Source organism: Ambystoma mexicanum, chromosome 2p (assembly GCF_040938575.1).
Source record: "Ambystoma mexicanum isolate Mex_15411 chromosome 2p, UKY_AmexF1_1, whole genome shotgun sequence".
Classification (NCBI taxonomy): Eukaryota; Metazoa; Chordata; class Amphibia; order Caudata; family Ambystomatidae; genus Ambystoma; species Ambystoma mexicanum.
Genome location: NC_090923.1, coordinates 920345465 through 920366444, shown reverse-complemented (window position 1 = coordinate 920366444; position 20980 = coordinate 920345465). Strand labels below are relative to the sequence as shown.

Here is a 20980-nt window from a genome sequence, read left to right as displayed (position 1 = left end):
AAAGAAAGAAAGAAAGGAAAGGAGGAAAGAAAGAAAGAAAGAAAGAAAGAAAGAAAGAAAGAAAGAAAGAAAGAAAGAAAGAAAGAAAGAAAGAAAGAAAGAAAGAAAGAAAGAAAAGAAGGGGCTAAGGAGGGAGAGTCAGCCAGCAAGTAGAGCAGAGGAGGAAAAGTAAGACTTTATTGAAGAAACATTAGCAGTGAAATAGTTGGCAAAGTTAGAGGCCGAGAAGGAGGAAAATTAGGAGGGATCGGGCAAATGGGTAAAAAGGATATGATTAAGGTGCTGGAAAAGGCAATGGGGTGCAGAAAAAGTGAAAGACTAAGGGTAGAAAAGTAATCTTTCCTGGCTAGTAACTGGGAGGAGCCGTAGGAACAGTGAAGAGTGGAAAGCAGGATTAGAAGCAGAATGAGATTTCTTCCATCACCTTCGAGCACAGCAAAGGACTGTCTGAAGGGCAAGAAGAGAAGGAGGAGGAGAAGGAGATAGAAAAAATGAGAATGTAAGAGGGACCAGGAGTAGATAGGAGACCAGAGTCAAGATTAAATGAGCGTGATGAGCAGACAGGTGTGAGCAGAACATTAGGTGGAAGAAGAGAGGAGTGGAGGGAAGAAAAATAGGAGGAGGGATCGAAAGAACGTAAGTCGTCATGCCGGAACACAGTTGAGGAAGAAGAAGCGCTAGAAGGGAGAAGAAAGGTAGCGAGAAAAGGAGAGGACAAAATGGCAAGAGAGAATAAGAACAGATAACTAAGTAAGAAGCAAAGGAAGGAGAAAATGAGCTCAAAAGGAGAGCAGTAGTCACGAGAGTGAGGAGAGAAATGTTGAGAGAGACTGTATGAGTCAAGAAATTAGAGCAAAGGAGCAGAGGATTGGATGAAGTTTAGAGGAAGGTGGACATTGCCAAGGAGGGAGGGAATATTAAAAGGAAGAAGAGATGAGAGTAACGATTCCCTAGAACATTTCTGATGTACACGAGAACCCTTCGTGTATTATAGGTTGTCTTATGACCAACAAAGGAAGTGCAAATGCAGTATGAAATGACATCTTTCAGGATCACACAAACCTCTTTATTTGATGACTGGTAGTTACAATGGAGAAGGAATGCTTACAAAACAGGTATCTTTTGAAACGCAGTTGTTTTTACTTAGTGCAAAGATTGAGCAAATGCTCTTATCTCGAGCTTTGCTGCATTTGTAATTTTTGTTTTATTTTGATTTTGATTTAGTTGAAATCAATCAACTTTTCAAACTTGCATGTTAATACAAAATAAAATCAATAAAAAATTCAAACTTCAATAAGCAATTCAAACTTCACATTGGGACCAACAATGTTGAAGGGCATTTGTAATTAAACATTGAGCAAACATGCAATGCCCCGCTCCAGATTATGCAAGTAGTTTTGCAATGGAGTTAAAAAGTTTGCCCCTTTTGCATTCCAGTCTGATGCGGAATAGAGCAGACTGGGGGTGCTCTAAACTTAGCTAGGACACAATTACATTACATTTTGAACCCAGGTCCATTGTGTTTATTGTATTATTCATCCCCTTGATTAACATTTAATTTAGGAAAGTCCTCCCAGGTGCTTCACCACTTGGTTGAAATGAGTGGGTTGCTATGTAGGTGCTGCACATTTTGGTGGGCTCCGTCCTGAGTTAGGGAGCATGAAGGGCAAACGTGCAGGCTTGCCTGTGAAGAAGTGTTGTTTGGCGCTGCATGTAGGTGGAGCATGCAGGTAGGGGTACTGAGGGGGGGGGCGGTTGGGGATTGAATTTGCACCCAGGCCTCACATGGCAGTGCGGGCAAGACACTCAGTGGTGAGAGGGTGTCTAATTCTAGGTGGTCTCAGTTATTGATACAGCATTCTTGGCTTCCTGCTCACTTTGCAGAAACATGAAGAAAGAGTCTGCCCGTCCTACCCGACTGCCTGCCCGAACGACTGTGGAATAGCACCAACTCCTCGGAGTCAGGTAAGCAAAGGTGGGACCGGCCACCGGGATCGGCTGGTCAGTCGTGACTGATAGATCATGGGGTGACATCACCGGAGATGCACACATCATTTTTTTAATTATTAAACATTCCATAGAGGGCTCAAATATCTGTACTGATAGAAATTGCAAATAAATCATCCCGATGTATTGAGCCAAATTAACTTGGTTGTCGTATTCACATTAGCATCACTATTAATAAACAATTGTACTGTATTTTGAATATTATTGATTTATATGTGTTTTCCTTGTTTACCAGTGAATCTATCTCGGCTGTGTCAGAAACGGCAGTGGGGTTCATATGCCAGAGGTCACTGCAATCGGTTGTCGGGGACAGTTGGGAGCGGTGCTACGTTAGTTTTTTTAATTAGGTTTCACCGTTCCTATACTTTTATTTTAATAAGAAATAATTCCGGAACAGGAAGGGAACATCGTTCCACTACTTCTTTTCAATCACTTCCACCACTGAATGAGATACATTCTCAGTTGCCCTTCAAGTCCTGGTAGTTTCAGTTGAATGAATGTTGTAGACCCTGTAGCATGTCAGCAGTTTCATATGGGGATGGAAGAGGGCAGTGATGCTGGTATGTACTTGAAGTAGGGTTGGGCGATATATCGAGTTTTGGAGATATATCGATATATTTTGAAAATCGATATAGGATAAGACTATATTGTTAACATCGAGTTATACATATATACATTATCACATATACAATTTTGTATTTACATTTTGATATTCACACAGCTGTGTGTATTCTCAAACAGGAAGAGGGAGCCTGTATTTTCACTTTATTTTGATTTATGTGTCATAAATAAAGGTGTTTGTGGCATCTCACATGTAGTTAGCAGCTTGCAAATGAGCATTAAACCCACATAAGCAATATCGAGATATATATTGTATATCGCCATTTATCCCAAAAATATCGAGCTATGACTTTTGGTCCATAGCACCCAGCCCTAACTTGAAGATTCAACAGTCCTTTTATCTCTGTGGTATTTTATATATTTGATGCTCAGGGCAGAGTTGAGAGTGTGGTAGTAGTGATGTAATCGGTTTAGGCATGTTTGACCGAAAAATAATTGGTCGTGGGAAATTGATATAAAAAAAGCTGAAGGCATGCAACATTTGATCGTATGATATACGGCACAGCTTTGCGGAATAAAAATATGAAAACATTTTTTGTTCCACACACACCAGCCCCCATTCCCCCTTCCCTCACTTACCTGTTTGCTCGCCGCCTGGTTCACTTCAGCTCTGCGGCGTCAGATCCATACCTCTAACGCAGGTTGGATCCGACACTGCAGGGTCCCTTTTTCTCTTTTTTTCCTGTCCCCCGCAATCCCCCAAGGCTAATACATACCGAACATGGGGAGCAGGGGACACCTCCGCAACCCCTGCTCACCATGTTCGGTATGTATTAGGCTAATTGTTTTTTTTTTTCAATCGAATGGTACTGGCCAAATTCAGTCAAATGTATCATTCGATCAAAAAACACGAACAATTATGCTAATACCATGTGATCCAAGCAGACTGATCATCATTATGCACTCCTGAGGGCTAAGCATTGCGAAAGAAGTGGTCTTACAAGATAGTCATCAAACACTGCATGCACAACTTGTAAATGTGTGGAAGTGGATATAGTGACCTGAAGCATATTGGAGGATAACATCCCTGAATCTGGGAAAGGGACTACAATGTGCATGGCAGTGTGATCACCATTACATTTTCAAGGTTGGCCTTAGTGGCTATAAAAGTCTCCATACTGTTCGTACCCCCACATGGAACACTGCTTTTGTATCTTTTCTTTCAGATAACATCCCACTTGGTGCATTGCTCCCTGGCTGAAAATTGGTGTGAGTTTCAGAAGTATGGATGCACTTTCAAAGTATGTAAAAATAATATTATGACTAATGTACGTTTTTTGAATGCATTCCTACAACAGGGTTGCTTTTTTGTAGCGCCATAAACTAGAGGTTTTATATATATTTATTTTCATTTATTTGTTGAAAATGAAAAGTGCTTATCAAGAAGCTCTATAAAAAGGATGTACTGATTGATGGTGTCCAGTCATTTGTTCGATTACAAAAGTTTCGAAAGGCAAACTTTCGAATCTTTTTTTCGAAATACAAAAGCTTTGAATGCCAATTTGATCGAAAAAAAATTGAAAGTTTGCCTTTCGAAACTGGGGTTAGGGTTAGGGTTGGGGCTTGGGTTAGGGTTGGGGGGGTGGAGTAGGGTTTGGGGGGGTTGGGGTGGACCACCCCAATATACACTAAAACCTTGCAACGTTGCATGGAGCTGTCCAGTGCTGAAATTACAGGCCTGGACAGCTCCATGTAACGTTTCAAAGTTAAAAAAAGGCATTTAAATGCCAAAATACACAAAACACTTTGAAACGTTACATGGAACTGTCCAGCCCTGTAATTTCAGCACTGGACAGCTCCATGTAAAGTTTCAAGTTACAAACAAAAAGGCAGTGAAATGCTACTTTTAACATGTAAAAGTGCATTTCAGTTGAAACCAATCCATGACTATTGTCCATGACTATTTCCAACGAAATGCACTTTCCATATTAAAGATGGCATGCCGTACATTTTGATTTCAAAACTTTTCTTTCGAAAGTTTGACTATTCGAATCTTTTGATTTGAACGAATGACCCTAAACCGTGATTGATGGCTGAAACAGTCACATGTCTGGGTGCTTTAAGAACGTTTATAACCCCATTCTTTAAAGTAATAGTTAATACATTAAATCCGCCTGAGGTGGGAAATGAAATGGAACCAGTAAATGGGGCCAGCACGAGACAGATTTTAAAAACATTGTCGTTGATTACAATATTTACAGGAATATAAATATATACAATCCAGCAGTGACAGTGGTTGGGGATGATTAGAAGGATGAGGGCTTATAGCAGGATATGATTATATAGAGCTCCCCCTTGGCAGAGAAAGTGGTCGTTATCTCATGTTATGTAATTTTGTATTTGTATAGCCCCTTCTGCCATATGCAATGGTGTCAAAGCACTGTAGGAAGCATGACCCTTCTGCAGACCGTGGTCTGAAAAGACAAGAGAGAGGAGCCTCGCAATGCATGCAGCAGAAATTGTAGTATTGGAAATGTTACACAAAAGCAGAATGTCTATTTTGGAGCCATTAGAAGCCGATGAGAGGAAAGGAATGTTTTGAATGTATTGAAGATGACAGAGACTGTATGACAGCTGGACCACATGTATTTGTGGCACGCAGCTGTATGCTACGAGGTCCAACTCTATAGGAGGAATGTAGCAGGAATGAAAAGTGTATGAACCACTAGGGCAACTGTCAACCATTGAGGGCCCTGCTATCATGTAGTGTACATCCATATCCCAGAGACTATATGACAGCTGCACCAGCTCTTTCGTGGGGCTCATCTATATTCCATGGAGTAGAGTGCTACATGCAGTGTAGATGCACAATGAAAGACATGCATTGCAAGTTCCATTATGAATGCGTAGAAAGACACAGCCGTAAAATGTGATGCACACACAATGAGTGCAGTGAATGATCTGGTCAGTCGACGCATACTGAACAACAGCAATACAAGGAACAGTTTAGTTGCTGGATATTTAACATCAAAAACAGCCAAATAATTAATTTTATAACGGCGTCCTCAAGGAGGCAGAATGAAACCTAAACCTCCGTGTGTTAAGCAAGCAAGACAAGGCACTTCCACTCTAAAGAGGACAGGGATTAAGGAGAAATAATGCAAAGAAAGTGAGCACACGCCATCTGCCAATGTATTGGCTATCGTTGCAGCCGGCACATGCCTCTGCTGACAGGAAGTCTGGACTGGTGACTTTGTTAAGCACTGGTCACTTTTGGATGCTTTTATGACGTGTTTTATACGATACATTTAATAAACAAAACTGTTGAATAATTTATGAGGTGTCCCCTTGTGAAGGTGGAACTATCCTTGGCAAGCAGGTGCGCTTTTGTTGTGGAGTTTCAATGAGTTTGATTGGCTACATCGTAGGAACACGTGTTTAGTAGCCTCCGCAGGGATACAGAGGTTGAGAGCTTTACAGTGTTTGTGTTTTGTGTACCTTTAACCAGGGGTGCTCTCTTACCTCGGGGATATTAGGCCTGGTGTCCCCCGGTGTAAGTAAGACTCATAATTGCCCCTGGATGGACTAAAGGCAGATTTGCCCCTACCAAGATTCATCTCCGAAGAGAGGATTGAGATAGCTGGAGAAAAGAAAGATGTGGACCTTCCTTCCCTGTGTCTCTTTAATATTCCTGTTAAGCACCCACATTTTGTTAGGAATATTGCATTTCACAACATGGCACCAGGCCCTGTGCAAGGATTTATGTCACATCAAGCAAAGGGGCACTTTGTCACCCTCATCTCTTGCAGTGAGATTGCTGATTGTAGGACCACTCTGGTGCCCTTTCTTTTCCCCTACACTGGTGGTACACTACGCAGATTCTTAGAACCCCTTTCACATAGCGCAGGCTATACCTCGAATTTTTGAGGCAAGACCTGTACAACCTGACTGTCCACCTATATTTGCCATTATATCCTAGATGCACTGTAAGGACATGCTATCAGAGGAAACAGACATCATTGTGATTCATAGACAGTGGCAGGCAGCTCACCAAACACTGCTTCACTGTCTTGCTAGCATCCACAGGCATTCCTCTCGCCCATTCAAAACAGGCTCAATGGCTCGGACTAGTATCTAGATCGTCATTTGACCCTTACAGCCCATGTCTCTACTGTTGTTGCATAGGTTTCACGTCTCTGGCTCCTCCTGTTCTAAGCTTTTTCAGTGAATCCGGCCTACCTTAAAATCACACAATTTGTAAGCAATTTCCTGCACTGTCGCCAGTAGACACTTTCATTTCTGAAGTGCTTTGTATGCAAGAATTTAAAAAATCTTGAATGGAGTGGAGGTTATGTCTAATGGCTAACTTGCTGCCTTAGGCGTGCAACACACAAGAGGGTGCAAAGCGCTTACAATAGTTTGAACCCAGTAAGAAGAGTTTGACCTGGGAATTAAGTATTCTCTGACGTCAGCACTTGAACAGAAATCATGGGGTTCTGAGCAAATCGGTTTTTTCTCATGTGGAGAATGTTGGCAATGTGAAACGCCTTTCTACACATTGCGCCACGCAATTCTTTCCCAGTGGCATTTCTTCCCTCTCGCATTCTGGTTCTGTGATCAGGTGCCAACCATACCGTTCACGCCAGACTGGTGAATGTGCAATAGCTCATGTTCGAAATGCTCCTTCCACAGGCAATGACAGAGACAGTGGTTTCGGCTTTTGCATCGGCATTTGCAAGGCATTCCGCATTTGCCATCATATGCACGTGCACCGCATTCATTTGCACTGTTGCACACATCATACAACGCATTTTGCTGTTATAAGCCATTTATTGACATCGACAGCTCTCGGGTATTCAGAATCAGATTTTGCAATGAAAATTCATGCTACAAAGTTCCCAGTTTCCAGTCTTCAAATGCTGTGAGCAATTCGACCATCCGCACGGTGGGTGTGCGCTCAGCTGGGCTTTTTAAATTATATATGTAATTGAATGAGGGTAGGCCTACCTCTGGAAAATGTGTGGGGCTAATCTGCACACATTTTCCTATGCTCACCTCATGACAGACACATAGACCTGTGTACTCTGGGTGGACACTGCCTACAGGCACAGACCTGCCTGTCACCTTTAGTTGGAATGTGAGACCCAGGAGTACATCAAGGCATTTCAAAAGGGGGAGGGCAAAACCTTCCCCCTGCCATGGCCAGCCTAATTAAATAACAAAGGCTTCATGGATACGCCCTATCCTTTGTTGGCCCTGCAGAATGGTGGCAGCCATTAGACATAATTAGCATACTATTAGAGTATACCTCAAGCAGGCCCGCATGCGGCCTAGATTCATAGGCTAACAAAAGACAGGAAAACCCCCAACAACCTTTGATATGCACTGTGTAAACCTGAAACCCGCTCCCACCCCTCAGTATCAAGGGCAGTGAAGTGTCATGTCTGGTACATGTGTTTTCATTAGGCAACCCCTGCAGGGGGTAGGAGTATGTGATTTGATGGAGACAGAAAGTCTGTTCTCGCCACAACTTCAAGGGAGACCTACCTTTAATCAGGCACAACAGAGAGCTCAATTAACACGAGATACCCGTTGATCTATAACTGACAGGAAGATGGGTGGGACTAGGTAGCACATGTATTCACTCCTTTACCTTTTCTGTTGTAAGGCACTGTGGTTATGACTTCACGCATAACAGAAGATTGTTGGTGGGAACACAGGAGTTATTCATTAAGGCAGGCTTAGCCTACACCAATCAATGGGGCCAATTTGGCCTTAAAAGAGGGTTGAGCCCCTCTTTTGGCAGATCATCTGAAGACTTTGCAAGGAGTGGCAAGAAGAACTCATTGGGACCTTGGCTAAAGGTACAGTCTGCCTTACATCTTCCACCAGTGATGGAAGGGCAGGAACTCCAAGAGGCAAGCAAGATCCCTCCCCTAAACATCTCCCAGGGAACAGGGGGATATACTGAATCCAGAGGACCCTCCAGCAGCTCCAGAACTGGTACCCAGCCAGCGCACAGCGTGCCCTTCTAGGATCAGCAAGCAAGCTTCCTAGGTGGGAATTGCCAGAGAGTCTCTGAACCAAACCAAGGACAAGGCCGTTGACTGCAGCACTCGCCACAGCTTTGGGCCGCCCGCCTTAAAGGATGATGTGCGCCCAGCAAAGAAGCTAGAACGAGTGCACCGACATGCATCAACCAGTGTCGCCTTAAGGAGATTTTTGAGCCAGTCGAGCCCCTCGAGCTGCAACCCACTGCACCCTGTTGTCACGTCGCGGTCAGTCATGCCGTCCGAGACACCTCGACCAGTGCTTCAGACCCGCCGACCAGCACTAAGACAACTATTCCTGACCCTAAGCAGCCATGTAGGCCAGCCTGCAGCTGTCTGTCCAGCCTCGCTCACTGAACTGCCTGCCGCTTGATACCCACAGCGGCCTCCCATCTTGAACTCTGTTGCAGAAGCTGCAACACGCCCTGTAACTGACTCAACCCTGTTGAGCACCAAGGACTTCTACAAGCACAGGGTACATTGTGGTTCTGTCCGCCTGGTCCTTCACTGGAAACCCATTGCTCCCCTTCTATTGAAACCAAGTATCTTTGAACTATTGAGATGAATTACTTTACCGACTACCCTCCTGTCAGTATTCAGAGTGCATCCCCTTTCCTTCTTGAAAATGTCTGTCCTTTGCACTCCTTTACACAGTGGGTTGTATTTTGTAGTCTGCTAGAACTGTCTGTTGTGATAATAATAAAGTAGATATTTTTTATACAACCTTGACTGGGCAGTTCCTTTTATCATTGGGTAATAATTGTATTTTCACTGTGTTGCAACTAAGCAATGATCCAAGAACTTTCGGAGATAAGCCAGCCGTTCTGTCCACATTGCCAAAATTGGAGAAGGAGGTTTATAATTGACTTGTGTTTCCAATCTGTTTGGATCCCTTCTGCTGTACTAGAGGTGTGGGGCTCATTGATGGTTTAGAAACCGATATCCATCCCTGCACCACTGGTGCCCTGGAAGTTGATTCGTCACAAATGACCAGGTACTCGCTTCATTTTCCGAATGCCACCCACTGCTAATGTAGTCGCATCATTGTCAGGTATTGTGACTAGATAGTAGGAAGTGAAACAAGCATTGGCAATGCCAAAGGTTCGGGCTTTTGCGTAGGCATGGAAAAGGCACTTGCCACGCACACCCGTAGTGGTATTAAGTAACCATTGTTGGTACCAGTTGCAAAATTGGTGCTAGTACCTGGGCATCTAATCGCAGTGCCTGGCAAAAGCTGGAAATGTATGCACAAGCCAAACATTTTGGCTTTGCTAATGTTTGTTGGAAGCAGGACTTCAGTGAAGAACATGTAGTGTTTATAAATTGAGTGGCTGAAGGAAGACCTAGTAAGACATTGCTATTATACCACTATCATGTTTACGACTCCAATTAAGTAATTAACTCTAAGAAGATAGTAGGAAGTGAAACAAGCATTGGCAATGCCAAAGGTTCGGGCTTTTGCGTAGGCATGGAAAAGGCACTTGCCACGCACACCCGTAGTGGTATTAAGTAACCATTGTTGGTACCAGTTGCAAAATTGGTGCTAGTACCTGGGCATCTAATCACAGTGCCTGGCAAAAGCTTGAAATGTATGCACAAGCCAAACATTTTGGCTTTGCTAATGTTTGTTTGAAGCAGGACTTCAGTGAAGAACATGTAGTGTTTATAAATTGAGTGGCTGAAGGAAGACCTAGTAAGACATTGCTATTATACCACTATCATGTTTACGACTCCAATTAAGTAATTAACTCTAAGAAGACAGCTTTAAACAACCACTGGCAGGTATTCTGAATGCAAAGTCTGATGTTAAGGCTTGATTAAAGCAAGCAAAAAGCATTCCCATGAGGAGGTGTTTTGGGCAGGCAAAGGCAGGAATGGGACCTTGGTATTGGCATGGCCATCTGTAGGCAATGGGTGGGCATATAACCAAACAACACATTGAGACTGTGGGCCTAATTCACAGTACATTTAGCACAGGGCAAAGTGACTTTGCACTGCAAAAGTACTTTTTCACTGTGCTAAATGGGCCTAACGCATAAAAAAGCACTACATACGTGCAGACTGTGATCTTTTTTGGTGAATTAGGCCCATTTATTGCAGTGCAAAGAGTTTTCTCCACAAATTATGCCCAGTGCAAAGTGTATTTTTGCAGTGCAAAGGCACTTTGCTCCATGCTAAAGGTTCTGTGAATTAGGCCCTGTGTGTCCCTCCTCATATGTCATTCCTCCCCATCGGTATGCCTATCTGTCCTCCAATGCAATAGTTTTGGCTTATAGGTGTCACAAGTGACACCTAATATCCCAAACTAAAAATGAATTCACGAGGGCATCAGCGCTAATACTGCAAGGGCAGAAGTTGCTCGCCTCTTCCCTCGGAAAGCATCCATGCCATAGTATTTAGTAATATATGAATCCTTTTGCAATCTCTACTTTTCATGCAGGATACGTAAATGTACAACGCCTGGGAGCTCATTCAGCATTTTCCAATATGGTCCCCTCTACACAATTATTATCATTTGACTGCAAAGTGTAAATGGGAGGTATAAATTGCAGGCACAATTGCCTTCATGCATTCTTTTTTTATTTTACCGAGAAAATTGAGAAAATGCTGCCTGCCAAATGCACGCATGGCAGGTAACATTTCCAATCAATTCTTATGGAATTCTCCTGCTTATTTGCTCGTGTAGAAAGTGGCCAGATTCCATAATAAGCCATGGCATTTACGCCAGATTGAAAATGTCATCCTGGCGTAAATGCTTGAGTATTTACATGGCAGAGAGGATGGGGGATGTGGAAACAGAAATTACATTCCATGCCCCCTCTCTGTAATACAAATTAAGGAAGATGCGGTGTGGTATGAAATGCATGCGTACCATTTTTACGCATGCATTTTACAAATGCATTTTACACTACAGCTCGGCCAGAATGAGCTTGTGGGGCATTTACATAGGTTTCGCATGAATAGTGGGGGCGGGGAGTGAAACATACGTTCCTGAATTTCATTTGCACTCCACCTGCATTAACATTTCAAGCTGGCATAAAACCAATGGATTCCTATGGAATCAACCTGTTTGTTGCACTGGCGCGAAGCAGATGGATTCCATATGAACCCATTGCGAATGCGCCCTGCTATCATTAATTGTGGGAGGCATTTACACTTTTTCCAAAAATGACGAAAAAGGGTGCACCAGAGATTTCGCCTGCTTAACCTTTCTTTCCCACCCCACTAGGCCTTGGTAATGATACACATTTCACAGAGGATGGTGATTTACACGGAAGTGCACGCCTAGGCCGTCTGCTGCATGCACTGAGAGCCTAGTAGTAAATTGGGCACAGAATGTTTGGGATACAGTACTTTTGTTTGTCCAGTTGATCTCTGGTGAATGGCTGCACAAATCATCAACCAAAACATACAATGTTCTCTGCAGAACCCTCCACATTTAAAGGACCGAGGTCCGTGCCATATCAAGGACCTAAAAATAAGAGCTTGTAAAAACAGCACAACATGGCACCCATGGCACCCATTTCGTCTCCCTCATGCAACACCATCTCTTTGCTTTCCAGGAGAACTGACATGACATCACCTCTTAGGAAACAACTATAATCAGATGTTTTCCAACTATCACAAATGGCATCTATTGCCCCTGTTTCCTTTATCCTCCCTGCAAAGGAACTATGTGGTCCTCAGGACGTACCAGCTAAATGAAGTAAAGCCACAGAGATACCGAAGACCACCTCTCTTCTCTGTGGCTCTGTGATTGAGACTATTTTTTTTTATTTTGCATTTTTAAAGCGCCCACAAAGCCCGGGGGCATCGAGGCGCTGTTACCTATTTATAATGCGCTTAATACCCAGCAGAACCGGCGAGAACCCGGGTATCGAACCTGCGTTGCTTCATGTCGTCTTGTTTCCAAGGCGAGCAGGTAGCCGCTGAGCTACCCTCCGGGACGATGCCATAGAAAGCCACTTCCTTTCTTTATGTTTGTTTGTGACACGCCATAAAAGCAACACTCTCCTACTCTCTACCCCTTCTCTGTGGCTCTTTGGGTTTGAGACTTTGTCATAGAAAGCTCCCTCAATTCTGTGTGTCGGTTTGCGACTGAGCTGTGCCACAGAAAGCCTGTTTCTGTCTCTGTGCCTCATTTATACCATACAAATCCACTTTCATTATGTGTGTTTCATTGTGCGGGGTCTATGCCAAAGAAATCCACCTCTATTCCCTGGGTATGATTGTGAGTAATGTCATTTTTAAATAAAGCAACATCCCCCTCTTTGCCTGATTGTGACTGAGGATGTGCCAAAGAAACACACCTTTCTGATGGTAAGTAATCAGGTCATTTCCCCTTACTTCTTCGTCATTGTCACAGTCGTTACATGTATGTGGATTTACCACGAACGAGGAGATATACAGGAAAATACAAAGGCCCATAACTGATGCTAAACTAGGGAATACTGTATTCCATGTCCAGGAACGCCATAACAAAGTGGTGTCTCCGAAACCAGTGTACAACATACAGTGCTTAATGAACAGGTTGGGAGAGCCCAAGTGACTCCCCTGTAGACATCAAGAAGGGCACCTCCATTGACCCCAACCCGCTAGTTCGAGTTTGGGTTGAGAGGACATTGGGTCTAAAGTCGAGGTGTAGAAAAAGCTCCATGCAGCGCATGGCCCCTAAAATCCGCCCAGCCTTCAGGCACAGGTGATTGGCACAAATAATAGAAACATAGTAGAGAAGATATTGAGTTTGAGGGGAGCTCACTCCAGAGACTCAAAAGGAGGTTCTGTAAAGCTCTAAAAACCAGTGGTAGATCCCAGGAAGCTAAAGGAGACCTAATCCTGGGGCTAGAATTCTCAAAGCTCTTAAGGAACCTAGTGGTGTAAGATTCCATCACTGCTATACTGTTCCACTGTTCGCTGAAGATACACGCAGCTGATCGTTGGAACGTCACTGTGGTAATGGATAGATCCAATGCAAAACCATTACTTTAGAAAGCAAGGATCTTCAAGAAGTCACAACATATGACTCCATGTCCATCCTCCCACAACGCCTGGAGAAGAACAACCCGTGGCAAGTATAGGCTTTAATCGTGGAGGTTATTTATGTAGGGCTAGGGCAAGAGAGTAGTGTAGTGGCAGAGATCCCCTTCTCCTCGAGACCACTACTTTCAGTCTCTATGCAGTCAGCTAAAGTTTGACCACACATGGTGCCAATGTTTGACCAATGCAGGGAGCAATAGAAGGGGGCCCCAAGGGACATTCTGAGAAGGAACCATGCCTTGCTCTTCTAGAGTAGAGTAATTAGAATACATTAAGCTCCCCGTTCTGTATTTTCCTTGCCACGAGTGGAGTGGAACGGAGGGGAGGCATATAGGAGCAGGGCGGTTTTATAAAAGAAAGGGCATAATCCCTATAAGCTTGAATATCCCTTCATCTCAAGCAGTAGGTCTGGGTGAGGGAACTGCTTTCTGATGTGAACCGACGTATTTAGTATCTCCAAACTGGCTACATATTTCCATCAACATTTGAGGCTGGTGGGAGTACTCCAAGGAGGCAGAGAACACTGCTCAGGTTGTGCATCCTAGAGTTGTCCTCTCAGGGGATGTGGAAAGATCAGGACATGGAAGAACACGTCCTCCAGACACGAAAGGTGAGACATTTCTATTATTGTTTTGCATGGTCTCCATCTTGCAGGAGATGGTCTCCACAAACCTAGAGACAACATTAAGGTCTATGGTTGATGCATAAGGTCTATCATTGATCCTAATTTTCCTGAAAACTTCCAGATCAGAAATGGGATGGAATACACCACATAGGCCCAGTCTTCTGTCGGTACAGGGCTTATGACTCGCTTTCATGGCAAGTCCTGAATACCTGATTCCAATGTCGTTTTTTGTTCTCTGGTGGGCTGGACCATGACATGAGGTGAACACCAGAGTCTTGAGGGCTGTGGTTGAACTCGATCATATGTACCCTACCAAACCCTGAGACCAGGTGTTTGAAGCCTGGGAGTTTCATAGATGAGCAACATTCCAGTGTCTCATCTCTACTTGGTGAGTTAATGTATCTGGAAATATCTCTCAGGGAACTATATAGTTAAGAGGACTAACTCTTGTTGGGACTAGGTGCCGTCTGTGGAAGGTTGTCCCCTCGACCACAACTTTCACCACCTGTGTTATATTTGGAGTAGGAGAAGGTTTTGTTTCTCATATGTTTGGAAGGGAAAGATGTGGCTGAATGGTTGGGTAACTGGTTGTCTTCAACAAATTGTTCAGTAGCTCCTTCAGATTTGGCTCAAATATATTTTGTCCCAGGAAAGGCAGCTACAAAAGTAGGTCCCTCTGGGAGGCCTCCCCTTCCCAGTAGTGTAATGACAGTTGCTGCCTCCCAGACAATGTGCCACTGACCTGCATGGCTGTGGTGTGTAAAATATTATAGGATAGATCTGAAGCTTGGTGGAGCTGTTTCTCCAGCATCACCAGTATTGGTGACACATCTGTACACTCCTCTAGGCCAGTATGGAGGGACTGGAAATGTTTTAGGATGGACTGAATCATGTAGGCCACATTATGAACACCCTCTGGAGAAAACTGGAGGCAGCATGGACCTGAGGGCAGACTCCACCCTCTTGTCTATATTGTCAGCTGGGGTAACATTCTCAGATACTATCAGAGTTCTGCCTTTGAAGGTTGGGAGAATGGAATCAACTTTAAGCTACTCAGGAAAGTCTTCATCCAATGCTTGTACAGGGTACATTTTGCACCATTACTTAAGCACTGTCGACTTTTCAAGGCCTTCTTACTCTTGAAGAAAGATGTACTTTACCTTCTTAAGTAGGGGGTAGTCCCAAATGTACCTACTATAATCACCCTTCTCTGCTGTGGCCATGGGCATGTCCTTTTATCCAGATGCTGGTTGGAAGGTGTTTCAGTGCCTTCTCAATAATCATTTTGTAGATAATTCCCCCTCTGGCACCGGGTTGACATCAGGAGTAGGGTTTCATCAGGAAGGGTGGTGTTCTGATCAGCCTGGATGGGTGGCATCAGCAGAGGAGGAGAAGTTGGAGACTCAAGGTGAACAGGCACAGGAATCACTGGTGGTTCTTGAGGTAAGTGCATATCCATGTATCCATGATCCTGTTCACTGCTACCTCTATGACCTGTTCTGGTTGGTCTTCGGACAACCTAATCAGAGGGGGTTGAGTGGGTCTCTCATGGTCCGGTAGACCTCAATTCTGCGTATCCTCTTTGTGAATTAGCAAATTCTATGGATTGTTCTATCTTAAGTGGATTTTATTACAGTGACTGTGCAGCAGGGCTCTTACGATATTATATGATAAGTCATTTATAACGCGCCTGTACACAAGTGTTTCTAGGTGCGACAAGACAAGGAAGGGAAAACAGAAGGGGGACAAAGAACGATCTTACTAGGCCTTATATCATTCAGATTGCGTACATGCAGGGGTAATTGGAGGGGGAGAAGTGCCAGGGGGGAGGGGCCTAGGGGGAGTGCAAGCAACTCGTAAGTGCCGCTGGGAAGTGGCTCATAAGTGCCGGGAGTCAGGGGAATGTAGGGTTGCAGATAGTCACTTTAGCGGATGGGAGGCCCAGAAGCAGTGCAAGGGCAACTGGACACACAGGAGTCTCGACCCATACATTCAGTGGGTGGGCAGGTGACCAGTGTTTGCAACAGTCAGGGACATCAGCAAGGGAGAGGGAGAGAGAAAGCGGAAGTGAAAAGGAGGCAGTTGCTTCTGGAACCTTAGGTGGTCCTGCTCAAGTTTGAGAGAGGCAGGGAGGCTGTTCCAGAGGGAGATCCCAGCAGAAGAAAGAGATCTAGCCCCCACTGTCTGCCTGGAGAAGCGTCTGACCCTCAGAGAATTGGAGGTGGATGAGCAGAGGGCTCAAGAAGGAAGATTCTTAGGAAGAGAAAGTTGGATGTAGTGTGGTCCCTGGCCCCAGAAAGCCTTGTGGACAATGCAAAGGGTCTTGAACTTGATCCTTGCAGCAAGTGGGAGCCATTGGAGAGATTTCAGGGCTGGAGACATACGATCCCTGGGCTTGTGGCCAAGGAAAAGACTTGCAGTCCTGTTCTGGATAAGTTGTAGAGGGTGAAGAGTAGAGGCAAGCAGATTTAGAAAGAGGCTGTTGCAATAGTCGAGCCTCGAGAGGACCAGGGCTCTGGAGACAGTGAGCTTCTGGGGGAAAGTGAGAAAAGGAAGAATACCTCTGAGGAGGTGCAGCTGATAGTGTGACTTCTTAGAGACGTCAGAGATGTGAGAAGACAAGGAGAGGGTGGAGTTGAAGATGACACCAAGGTTCTTAGCCTCACAGGAAGGAGCAGGTAGAGGGCCCAGGGTGGGCGGCTTGAGAGAGATAGGAAAGGAGGGAGCAGGTGTCCCAATGAGGAGGATCTCAGTCTTACTTGCATTGAGCCAGAGATCATTGGAGGCACACCATTCCTGAATTGCGGGCAGGCAATCTGGTATGAGAGAAGGAGCAGAGGGGCTCGGGGGAGCCTGAATGAAAGCTTGGTGTCATCCACATAACACTGAAAGTTAGAGAAGAAGGTAGAGATGCAGTGGGTAAGAGGTGCCAGGTAGTGGTTAAAGAGCCAGGGAGAGAGGTTAGACCCCTGGGGAAACCACAAGTAGAGAGAGAGAGATTAAAGAGAGGAAAGACCCAAGTTGGATCTGGTAGGGTTGATCAATGAGAAAGGAGGTAAACCAGGCCAGGCTCTGACCAGTGATTGAGCAGGATGGCATGGTTGACTGTGTTGAAAGCAGAGGATAGATCAAGGAGAATGAGGACAGAAGGAAGGTTAGAGTCAAGATTGGAGAGCAAGTCTTCAAGGGTGTTCAGGGGAGCAGTTTCCACACTTATGGCTGCTGTGAAGCCAGACTGATGATTGTGGAGACAACCGAAAGATTCAGTATGTAGATCAAGCTGGGAGATGACCATCTTTTCCAGGAGTTTGCACAGGAAAGGAGTGATTGAGATCGGGTGATAGTTTGCTGGAGAGGAAGTTTCGGCAGATTGCTTCTTAGGAAGGGGGTGCAGAAGGGAGTGCTTAAGGGGCAGGAGAAGGTTACATTGGCAAAATAGTGATTTCAGAAATTGGCCAAGTCTGGAGCAAGGGTGTCAATGTGGTCCTTGATGGTTCTGGAAGAGCAGAGGAGCACCTGCTTTGACGAGACTTTCATAGATCGGACTTGTCTAGAAACATCATCAGGAGTGAACAGGGGAAAGGAGGAGAAAGGAGGAGGAGAAACGACCAAAGCGCGGCCTGGGGTGGTGGAGGGAGAGAAAGAGGAGGTAGAGGAAGAGAGAGTGGACAGGATGTCCTGGCCTTTAGTGGTGAATTGAGATTCCAGAGCGGTGCATAGGGCCTGGGTGGGAACTGGAGAGGTAGAGGCTGCAGCAGATGTGGGCTTGGATGTAGGCTCTATTGTTCGAGAGGACAGAGAGTCTGTATTGCTTTTGGATCAGGCAGCAAGCCAGTTTGTCAGAGGATATGCTTGATGCACTCGTCTTCCTCTCAGCCACGCTACACTTGCACCAAAGGGTGGTGAGGTCGGAGTCATACCAGGAGTTACACTTGATTGCAGGCTTCAAACGGATCCTCATAACAGGGGCAAGGACATCGAGAGTGTTAGAGATAGAGGGATGAAGGTTGGAGAGGGCTGTGTCAGAGAGTGAGTCAGCCGAAGGTGTATGAGGAGAGAAAAAGCAGCGGAAGCCTCAAATGACACACGCTTCATGGGCCGGATGACCGAGAACGTGTGTGGCAGTGCTGGGTCGGCTTAACCTGAGGGGTAGAGAGCAAAAGGTGGGACAAAAGAAGATAGTGGTCAGTTTTCAGTCCAAGCGTGGGAGATCTGAAGAGATCAGAACATCCAGGGTGTGCCATGCTGAGTGAGTCGGGCCAGAGGGTAGAATAGAGAGAGAAAGAGTCGCAGAGGTTGCAAAAGGTTACATGCGATTTTATCAAATTATCAAACAAAGAATGTATAAAAAACATCTGAAAAAAAATATTGATGTTTTTTTTCCATTGTTATTGGGTGGTCCCCCCCTCTTTTTCTTTTTACTACTTTTCGCCCACCCCTAAAACCACTATTCCAATTCCCAACCGCATATATATAGTTTTCCAAAATTCTTAATTTCTTTTGTCATTTTTTTGGGTCTGTTCTAAATTGATTCTTTGTTTTTATAATTCAATAATATAACTGCATACCATTGCGAAAGTGCCCCGAAGAGGGCCTAGTAGCATCCAGGTGGATGTTAAGGTCTCAGAGGAGGAGAAGTTGTGAGGTAGAGGCAAGGAGGGAGGAGGATAGGTCAGCCCACTTGGAGAGGAAGAGGGCGACCTGGCCAAGCGGCCTGTAGATGGTGGCCACCGTGAGAGAGAGGCCAGGAGAGATCGAGAGCTGGCACACCAGGCATTCAAAGGAGGAGAACGCCTGCGTAGGAATGACAGAAGCAGGGATCCACTCTGGGAAAATCAGGGCTACACCCCCACTGGGACATTTGGTTCTGGGTTCGGAGAGGACCTTGTAGCCCTCAGAGATGAGAGTGTAAAACCTGTGACAGAGCTGGCCGTGAACCATGTCTCGTGAGACTGAGTACATCCATATCAACCTCTTCCAGGAGATGACAGATGTCAGATGAGTGTTTGACAGCGGAGTGAGAGTTAAGAGTAGTGACGTGGAAGAGATTGTCACATTTGCAGGACTTCCGTGGAAGGGTACAGGCATGAGATACGCCCTGTGGAAGTGTTAGAGGTGCCCAAGAATAGGCAGAGGAGGAAGGGAGAGAAGGCAGGGTGGTCAAAGAGGATGAATAGAGTGCCAGAGAGGTGGCGGAGGGATGAGTAGGCAGAGCGGCCAAAGAAGCAGCAGAGGGTGCCAGAGAGGTGGCAGAGGAGCCAAAGAGGGGTATATAGGAGTAGCAGGAGAAGAAGGGAAGTTGTTATGATGCAGGAAACGTCTATCGAAAAAGAGGAGATTGGCCTGAGGGCCCTGGACCAAGATGGTACCATTTAGGTAGACATATATGAAGGTCTTGGAGGAGTGGAAGGGGCCAGGAGGGCCTCCCACTGGGTGCCTGCATTAATGGGAGAGGAGGAGAAAGGAGAGAGAACAGAGACCATATGGTGGGTCAATAGGCCTGGAAAGGGAACGACAAAGAGGATGTCAGTTCAGGTCTGTCTGGAGGAAGCACTGGTGTATGTATCAGTGATAGGGAGGCCTGGGTTTGAGACCAGGATGTGCCTTTTGATCTTCTTCCTCCCAGACTTAGTGAGAGGTATAGGATACTTGATAGAATAGCAGTTAGAGAAGATAGGGGAGACATAGATCACCATATGGAATGCTGGGTGGAGAGAGGGGGGGCGGAGAAGCCCAAACCGGGGGTTACACGCTAGGAGTAAATGGGGGAGGCACACAGTGGGGTCACACAAAAGAGGGGGTAGCATGTAGTAAATCACAGAACAAGAGCACTGGAACCTTGCAAGTCCTAGCGTGAGTGGAGAAACATGCAAGCAACAAGCGTACACTTCAATGGAACTCAAGGCGTGAGAATGCAAGTTCAGTACAGAAAATAGCTGGTGATCCTAAGAGCCGTAAAGGGGAAGAAGAGAATGCAAGTGTGCAGCACATGTAGAATGGCAATAGTAACCCAGCAGAATAAAATACACAAAGCACTGGTCGTCAGGAAACCTGGAAGTAAAGGAATGCATGCAATGCAGTGGGAGACAATACAGTCGAGAATACAACAAAATGGAATGAATGCACAAAACACTGGTAATCCAAGGAAACCTAGAAGTAAAGGAAATGCAGATAATGCAGTAGAATGACAATACCATAGAGAATACAACACAATGGAATGACCGAGGAAAAAACTCAAAAAATGGTCAAAGTACGTAAGGGCATAGGATGCGAGAGACATGCAAGGAACAATGCACTGGACACGGCTTAGGGGAGCCTGGATGGGAAGGAGAGGAGGGAGCTGGGTCTGGGTCACGGAGGAGCAGTGCAGATAAGATGCACATGGCTAGGGCAGCGGGTACAGGTTGCATGGGGACGCAGGCATGAAGAGCGGGGGAATGGTCCTAAGTTGCGAGGGGACGCATGCGGGCTAAAGTGCGAGGGTGCACATGGCCTAAGTTGCGAGGGAGCACATGCTGCCTAAATTGTGAGGGAGCGCACATGGCCTAACATTGCAAAGGGAACGAGCGTGGGCAGGGGAGAAGGGCAGTGCGCGAGTGGGGGAAGCGTCTACTAGTTGCAGAGGGAGCAATGCGTGTACAGGAGGGAGAAGGGGTACAAGGTCAGGGGGGCTGCGTGGGGTGTAGCAGTGCTAATCACT

At 45.4% G+C, this 20980-nt stretch overlaps 1 protein-coding gene across 1 annotated transcript in view; it reads left to right on the top strand.

Annotated features, from left to right (window-relative positions):
* LOC138566911 (TNF receptor-associated factor 3-like) overlaps nt 1–20980 on the top strand; it is a 515375-nt gene that overhangs the window by 368157 nt on the left and 126238 nt on the right. Inside the window, exons 6-7 of the mRNA XM_069644644.1 lie at nt 1885–1965; nt 3795–3869. Coding sequence (XP_069500745.1) covers nt 1885–1965; nt 3795–3869 — 156 coding nt within the window. The remainder of the gene's footprint in view (nt 1–1884; nt 1966–3794; nt 3870–20980) is intronic.